Below are 9,325 nucleotides of genomic sequence, written 5' to 3' on the forward strand. Positions count from 1 at the left end.
TGTTTCGACTAACGTAAATAGTTTTTGGCGCGGGCTAAAAGTGAAAAAAATCCAATTTACTTGCAAAAAAAAGGTCTTACTTTAAAATTCTAATTTTCTAAGAAATGCTTCTTAAAAATTGTAACAATTTGTGTTTGACCAAATTATTTGTGCACTTCTATTAGTATTGAAAAAAAAAATTGTATTAGCGCAATCTTTTCAAAAAGTGTCAATTTACGAAAAGAGCATATATAGATTTACTTTACGCTTAATATTGGCATCAAAGTCCAAACGATTGCTTGTCTTGAAGTTGAATGGGGGAGTTGGGCAGCTTTAACAGTAAAAGAGTAAACACTAATAGCAATATAAAAACATTCGCTTGAACAATGAACGAGTAGACAATTTTAGCACACTATAAAAGGCATTCCAATTACACTAGTCACAATAATTAGTTTCTATGAGTTCGCTGACCAATCTCAATATTGCTATAGGATAGTGCGTGCTGCGTAGCAATGATAGAATAGTAAGAAACTTCCATTGGCAAAGGAGGAAAAAAAAGGAAGACAATGAGATTTCATCTCAAGCTGTATGTGCAAACATATGGAGAGAAAAAAGCTAAGGTCAACTTACATAACACTTCTGCTTCTTGCCTACAAAAAATGTAAGACAGCTTATAACCAACATATAGGGGATATTTGCAGTGGTGATCAATAAAAATTGACAATACTCCAACAAATGGTTGCTTCCTGCACTCTCTGTCTACCGTCCATTGAAGAAGATATTGCTGCAAACTTGAAGTTTTCTCCACCGACTCTAGAATAGAGTCAAAAAGAATTTAGATTTTAACTTCACATACTTCTGAAATGGTTCTTTGAGGCACAATTATGACGCAATATAGGTTCAGTGGGCGAGTTCTTTAGACACGACGAAAGACAACTTATACATTTTCTAGCCCATCCATAGCTTCAAAACTCTGTCCTTGCCACCAGATGCTACTTTTTCACCGTCTGGACTCCAGTCAACCGCAAAAACCTTCAAAGTTCAGATAGACAAGTTATTTAACAGTTCTGTGGAAAAGGAAAGATTGAAAATGCCTGTGGCGGAGGCTTACCTCATCAGCATGACCGGGAAGGTCTTGCTTCAACTTTTTTGTCCGGATATCCCAAACCTAAATAGAAAAGACATAATAGTTTCTTAACTATCTTGCATTTGGAAGTTTCTTCGAAGAAAACTATTTCACTTGACACTTCATGCTCGGCAGAAGTTGTAACACCACAGAACAGGTATAGGCAATACCTTTGTGCACAGATAACCCAAGATAACTTGTTTTTAATAGGGCAAGAACAAAGAGAAATGCAAACCCATACCTTCAAGGTTGAATCTTTGCTCCCACTCAATAGGAGCCTACTGTCGGCTGACCAGCTGTGCAGAACACAAGGATAGTAACTAATGGTTGACTGTTAAAAATGATGGAAGATTGAGTTTTATGGCAAATTCTAACCTTATCTGATATACAGGTCCAACATGGCCTCGAAATGCAGCAACAAATTTTCCTGTGGTACCATTCCATAATTTGACTGACTTATCAAATGAAGCACTTGCTATCCATTGACCATCCGGAGAAAAATAGACGTGATTGACCAGCTGCAAAAATTGAAATTCAAGGCTCGATGCTTAGAACAAAAAAAAGGCCATGTTTACTGTCAAAGCGCGCACACACAAAAAAACCATCCTTTACAACAGAGAAAGATTGTCAACCTGTTGGTGACCTGTCATGCGAGTTTTGGGGTGCTTGCTTACAGCAGGCTCCCATAGAAACATGGTGAAATCATCTGATCCTGAGACCAATCGCTCAGGGGCATTGCCTCTCATTTTGTTGTACCTTTCAAGCGCTACCTGGAGATGAAACAAGAGCAACGCAGGTACTGTGAGGATGGGAGAAACTACAAATTGGAGCAACAAAATAGCATCAAAGAAATTACCTTTTTCATTTCCTCGGGAGACGAATACTGTTTACCGGTGTGATCAAAAGCTCCACTTCGAAGAACATATTCAGTGCTCAGCGCCAGAGAATTTACCCAATGACCATGACCCTGCATAGCATGAAATGGTAGGAGCATAAATAAGAAACTTCCCTTCTTGTCCTAATCTCCGGGACTTCTTACTCCATGTTCACAAAACAATAGCCAATAAATCTACATAAGGATTTTTTCATGGATGCAAATGGTAATGTCTTTTTTTCTTCTCATAAGGTAAATAATTTTTAATAATTACTGGGAATAATAATGTTCGAAATTGAAGCTCGCATAAATCCAAATTTTAACAGTATATCACATGTGAACAGATCAAAAGCCATAGCTTTTTTGAGACACACGAGGATCAAAATTTATTTGAGCTACTAACATCCTAAGGTGCAGATTCAATCCCCCCCCCCCCCCCCCAAAAAAAAACAAAAATAGAAATGTAATGGATCAACACCAAGAGGACAAGTTGATAATTAAGAAACAACTGGGGACCTAGGTAAGAAAATATATTGGAGTATACCCACTCCACCTAACTTAGACTGAGTGTTTCTTAAAATGAAATAACCATAAAACAGGTACTCAACAAATTGTCTACAAATTCAAATGACAGTATATCACAATCCTCACTCTTGAGCAGCCATAAGATTAAGAAAGCTTCTCAAGGAGATACAAAAAAAAGCCCACCAAGCTCATATCAAACCTCACTGAATGCAGGTGATGAATAGCAATACAAGTCACAGCACATGCATGCGAGTAATTGAAAAGTCACACAATAATAAAAAGTTATAGACTTTACCTTCAATTCACGTATTAGCTTCCCCTGAGAGGTTTCCCATACCTTGATTGTACAATCCTGAGATCTGGATATGAACTAACAAATGTTACTAACACCAAATGAAGATTTTATAACTAATGTTTGAGTTCAACAGCTCGTTGGCTTTCTCCCTCTCTTTTTTTTCTCTCACTCTCTATCTCTCTCTAGATATAATATATAAACATACACACACACACACATTATATACACCCAAACCACCCCACCCCTCCCACACAAAAAAAGGAAAGAACTAAGCACCAAAAGAAAACAGCAAAAGTTCAAGAAATAGGTATCATCAAATGGGCAAATCACCATAAGTTGATGCTCTCTACAAAGATCAATATACTACATAAAAGAAAACAAACTGCAAAGCGAAATGCTCTAAAGAAATATACCCAGTGTAAATAACTCCATCTCCACCCCATTTTACACATGTTATTGCAAGTGTATGTCCACTGAGACAAATAAGACACTTTCTGGTGGTAACATCCCATATCCGTGCATCGCCATCTTTACTTGAACTTACAAAGCGGCGACATGGAGCACTGAGGTGTACAGGTTCCCAGGAAATACCAGTTATCCATTTCTTGTGGCCCTGCAACATGGAGCTCAGATTATAGACTCTTCAAAAATTTCTTTTAACAGTTCACAAAGCAGTACGACAAGTTACAGTGAGCCTGTTACCATCAGGGACAATTGTTTTCAGCAAAACCAACAAACGAAAGACATGCATGGCACACAAAAAGCCACAACTTAAGTCAAGAAAAGTCAGAAAATAGAGGACCTATGAGTAGTTTCTTACTTCAATTACATTCAAGGCCTAGTTACTTCAATATCTTCATAGGGGTACATGTAGGTATTCCAAAAATTAGAAGACGACAATATCCAAATTAAAAATGAAACAAACATGAAAAATTTGAACTTAGCCACTTGAAAACCATTCTCGCAACTATCTGAACTTGACATTGCAGACACACTCAAAGTCTTAAAAGACAACTAAAGAAATTAATGATTAATCAAATTATGCATATACATTCTCTGACATCTACTTTGCATGGTTCAAATAAAGATACACCCAATTCCGAATTTTAGACACCAACAATCGTAAGCATATTAGCCTAAGTGTGCAACAATGCTCACTTCTTACAAGATATACAGCACTCAACCTGACTAGTAAGCTGGTTTTTAGCCACAAAAAAAAAGAAGGAAAAGAAAGTAGAGCCCTTCTGTAGACACATTTCTGTACAGACAAGTAATTAAACTTCAATATCAGTATTCTATCTTCAACTTAAAAAAGAAAGATTACCAGGATTTATCATCACTAAAGCACAATAGACAACAGCTAACAAAGAAAATGCTGTTTTAGCGGGGATCTTGACCCACAAAGCCCAGCAGGCAAAAACACATCAAAAGTTCATAGTTATGTAATCTAAAACAATACAAAACACATCTCAGATGACTTACAGTAAGCGGATTCCCTAAAGGCTTCCCAGTCTGAGGGTCCCAACAGATAAGTTCTCCAGCCTTACTTCCACTAACAAGATGCTTACCATCTGGTGACCATGCAACAGAAAGAACCCAGTTTTTGTGCCCTGGAGCAAAGAGAATTATAGATCACTATTTATACATAGACATTATTATTAAAAAGATAAAGGGAAATGTTTGTAAGTCCATGATTCGGCAACTTGTAGGGAACAAGCAACATTGACAGATTTATTTTTTGAAAAGGACATTGACAGAATTATATTATAAGAGAAAACCTGTTTCTTTTCACTTTTCTTATTGTTGGTTAGCAAATGCAATACAATTTGGTTATATGGGTTGCTTGCAGACTCATAACTAGTATTTGATGCTGATGTAACAAGTAAAATTTACTCGCATCCGTTATGGCAAATGTTTTTGAATTTTCTCGGCATTAAACACTATGCCAGGTACTGCAGCAGAGCTGCTCTCTTGTTGGAACAGAAAGGGACTGCAAAAACAACAAAAGAAAGCAAGGAATACTATCCCCACGGTGATCTGGTGGTGCATCTAGAAGTAGAGAAATAGAAGGTGTTTGGACGGACAAAGGAACTCAACCCTGAAGATTAAGTCTGACTATGTTTTGTTATTATCTTCTTGGTGTAAACCCAAATGAATAGATGATAGTAAAACCATGTTACAGCTCCTGGAATCTTTTGTATAGATAGCCAGGTTTGTTTTCTTTTTATATTTAACCAACTTTTTTATGTAACTTTCTTAGTGCATGTTTTCTTAACATCAAATAATATTTACCGGTTTTAAAAAAAAAAATAAAGGCAATCCCTGCAGAATTTGCGGCAGAGGAATAGAATAACCAAAGCTATATGCAGAAGTTAATGACCTTTTCACAACCCAAAGTATTGTCACTAGGAGAGCTAATGACACAATATTATCTGACACGAAGCATGACATATTTAACAGTATCTAAGATGCATTCAATGTAACGAAACTAGAATTTAAACCAGAGAGTGTGAGAATGTGAAGGGAAGTTGGGAATATCTTGCATTACTCGCAGCATATTAAAAAGTTATTGTTCTCATAAGTGATAATCAGCTAAATAACATCTTGTCAGAGGATATACGTAAAGACCTTTATCACTCAGTTTCTATATTTAATGTGAGATGACAAGTCAAAAGCTGAGACTTCCACGGGTGCCAGTGAAACTAGGATTCAAACCTTGAAGTGTAAACAATGGCGTCTGGGTATTTAGATCCCACAAACGAACCGTAGTATCACCAGATCCACTCGCCAACTGCCGTCCATCAGGACTGAAGGCAACTGAAAGTACAGCTTCAGTGTGACCTGCAAGCACAAACCCACATTGAATAAAGCAAATGTGAAGGTCCCAGTGTGACCCGAGCAGCTGTCGAGTACAAAGGAAAAGAAGATTGAATGGAACATTAGACAAAGACAAACAAAATTTAAATAATGATAAGCCATCAAAGGTTAATCAGTCAGACCAAGAAACAGAAGAGTATATGAATTGGTTGTGGATCATAGACTAACAAGACTGGAAAGCTTATTGCATGAACCAAACGCCTCTCAAGTGGAAAGCGAAAGCTTGGCTGTAGAATGGATCAAGCGTAGAAGCTTCATCCAAGGGGGTTTTCACCATCACACAGAAACATATCAATACCCCATTATTTTGGCAACTACTACCCATTTCTTTTCGAATCTTCAAAATACCTTTTCCAAAAGTACATTCAAATTTGGGAAGAACTGAAAACTTAATTTCTTCTACAAATCATTGTGCACTCATAAGCCATAGACCTAACCCATCAAAACACGCAGCTCAAGCAGACCTAATGTTGCCAACATGATCGTTGGTTAGTGACCCGTCAATATGATCATTGATAAGTGACCTATCAACATGATTAACTTTCCTCCATTTTTTTAGATTACTTCTGTTTTACTCACACAGAACAATAAAATATAAACTTGAAAATTATCAGTTACTTCCTCTAAAAAGAACCAGAGAAAAAGAAGAGCACCAATATATCTTCACTCTAACAGGATATATAGAGTAAAAAGTTGTTAGGGTGAGAAAGAAGACTGTTAATTCTTAAATTAGTAACTGCTCCAAATAATCAAACCCACTGCAGTCCAACCAAAACTAACCAACAACCATTGTTCTTTTTTCTATAGTATCAATTTACCAGAGAGAAAAATCACAAAGACAAGATGCTAAGTAGCATAACGACAAGAGAAGTGAATAATCTTGTACCAGCAATTGTGGCCGAACAACGAGTGACAGGACGGATTCGAAACACTGCTTGTGGTTGATACACTATTGTCAAGACTTTTTCCACAGATACTGCAATGAATTCACCAGTGTATCTCCATAAATATTTAGCGAAATGTCACTTATAAGCTCAATAATTATCACAACTCTCCTACACAAGTTACCTTTGTTCTTTTCTAAGTATGCTCCAAGCTGCACCACAAGCTCTTCGTCTGAGATATAAAATGCATAAGGCAACCTTTCCTCCTGACAAATTCCAAAAATATCCCATAATTACAAGTTATCTTGAAAATTGACGCTCTTGAAATGGTCATTATTCATTAATACCATGATTCCTCGTATTCAGCACTAGCTCATTCATTAAGTCGTTCATATACAAATTTTAGAATATCAGTGTTTATTATTCATTTTGTTTTCCACTATGCAATGGAGGCTAACAATAAAACTAATATACACAATTGATATTAGAAGTTTTAGTTTCCTAATTTTAGAATACTAAAAGAAGGTTTGGACTTGCTTACATTGCTGAGAAGCTTATTGACGACTTGATTAAGCTCTTTTGGGCCAGCGTTTTCAGGGAGGTATAACGCAGCACCCAACGAATTGCCGTCTGGGTCAGCCAACTGACAAATCACACTGTTTATTGCTTCTCTCTCTGCCGCCGCTTCCGCTTCCATTGTTTCTGCCATTAATTTTGCTTTGCAGATTTTCTTGTTACACTGCTTTTGACTTTGAGAGGATGAGAGGTTTTAGTAGGGTTTTAAATTTTCTAGCTTTGCGGGTCAGTACTGGATATTAGCAAAACTGACGAAACTGGAAAATACACACCTTAAGCTTTCTGAACTTTGCACTTGGACCCTAAATTTTTCCAGCTTTCTGAACTATGCACTTGTGTACAGTTCTGTATTACAAGGGGTTGTTTGGTTTTGGGTTAAGTTATGCAGGGATTAATATTATATATATGAATTGTAATGTGATGATTAATAATGCAACAATCATACAATTATTAAATAATATCATATAGAGTTGATTAAATTGGAAAAGCTTCATTTTCTAAGTTACTAATCTTATTTATAGGTGTTATGTATAATTATCTTTTAGCTAACATAACAATATAAAATTTCTGTTAAATAATCACTGTATTCACGTTAAACTCATAAAAATTTAAAAAATTTCTTAAATAGCCGTCCATTCAAAAAAATAGCGAACAAATCTTTATCTATATTATACTATATTATAAGTGTGAAGCCCGAAGTTGAGAACTGAATTACCAAAATTCCCATCAAAACTAAACGACCATTTTACCCTTTAAACTCAATCTAATTCCTACAAGAGTTCCTACACAGGTGAATAATTTCAATTAAAATATAATACAAAATAGTAAATTACCCCTTTAAAAACAAATAAAGTAGATACATCGCATTAGGACCAGCTCAAATTTGGTGATACTTAAAGTCCATTAAAACTTTAATATACGTTGCGGGAGTCGAAACATTTCACCAACTTCAAGATTTGTATTACCCATTTTGACATGTCTCTTCTCACATTCTTTCATCGTCTATCCCACACTTGCATTAGTTTTTGTATTTTAGTCACTACTCCCTCCGGTCCATAATAAGTGATTTTTTTGCTTTTTTTTTTGTGGTCCAAAATACGTAATTTTTCCAGATTTCAAGAATGAATTAATTATTTTTTTTCTACATTGCCCTTGGAGTAAATAGTGTTGGAGTATGTATTAGGAGTGTTTATGTGAAGAGATAGTAAAGATTAATATGATCAATTTCATTGCTAATTAATGTTAAAATGTTAATTTCTTAATCTGTATGAAAACAACCAAAAAATTACTTATTGATTGTCGAGCTTGGAATAAAGAGAATATAGTAAGTTTTCTTTTCTTTTGTTCGCCAGCTTTTGCCATGACAGATGCTAAAGAAACAACGTGTTATCTTCTTATACAAAAATCACTTGTCTTGGCCACAAGCAACCATTATGGTCATTAAGATTTTAGACCTATTTCCACTTAATATTGAGGTATGTGGATTTACTACTAAAATTATTGCTAACATGATGGCTATTGGATCGACATGTATTTGCTTTGATCGAGAATGTGATTATATATATATATATTCGGACAATAATTTTTTTCTTTTAAGCCTTCTATATACGGTTTGTTTTAGCTGCTTTGGAGCCTTTTTTTCTTTAGAGGTTTGAACTCGCTCTATACTTGCTACTTTTTAGTCATCTTGAGATAATTCTATTGGTTTGATCTCATAGTATATTTTTTTCATTTTTAAACGACAAAATTATTTTCTTATCTTAGATGAATATGTCCAACTTATACGGGAGATTATGATTCTACCTATAATTTCAAGAGATTTACATATGGATTCTGAGACCTAAGTTCTAACATCATTTGAAGGTGAAATCTTGCACCTAAAGATTAGCTGACTCAGTTATCTGATAGATTTTTCTTCTGATATAAAATAACTTTACTTTGCACTTGATCAAGTTGCCGAGTAGCTATGGTTTATTTTTAGCCATTTTGCCATGACTATAGAAAATTTGCATCATTATTGTTTCTTTTTGTTTTTACTAATTGCACAATCCAAGTAGCAGTTTCACCTCATATATAACAAATGAAACTATGCTTTGATTTATCTGCATGCAAAATCGAGACTAATTAGATTTGTCTAAAATAGCTAAATGGAACGTCAGCATAATAATCTAAGTTTATCCTTAATGAAA

At 35.3% G+C, this 9,325-nt stretch overlaps 1 protein-coding gene across 1 annotated transcript; it reads right to left on the minus strand.

Annotated features, from left to right (window-relative positions):
- Positions 1-358: 358 nt before the first annotated feature.
- LOC104095338 (notchless protein homolog) lies at positions 359-7,354 on the minus strand. Its single transcript, XM_009601759.4, has 13 exons — positions 7,102-7,354; positions 6,745-6,826; positions 6,563-6,652; positions 5,515-5,640; positions 4,282-4,409; positions 3,213-3,412; positions 2,800-2,863; positions 1,962-2,072; positions 1,738-1,875; positions 1,481-1,623; positions 1,347-1,401; positions 1,091-1,147; positions 359-1,011 (listed from the first exon to the last, which is right to left on the minus strand). The coding sequence occupies exons 1-13, from the start codon at positions 7,267-7,269 to the stop codon at positions 928-930; spliced, it is 1,446 nt and encodes a 481-aa protein (XP_009600054.1). The 5' UTR covers positions 7,270-7,354; the 3' UTR covers positions 359-927.
- Positions 7,355-9,325: the final 1,971 nt, after the last annotated feature.

The sequence above is a fragment of the Nicotiana tomentosiformis genome, chromosome 3, assembly GCF_000390325.3.
Source record: "Nicotiana tomentosiformis chromosome 3, ASM39032v3, whole genome shotgun sequence".
NCBI lineage: Eukaryota > Viridiplantae > Streptophyta > Magnoliopsida > Solanales > Solanaceae > Nicotiana > Nicotiana tomentosiformis.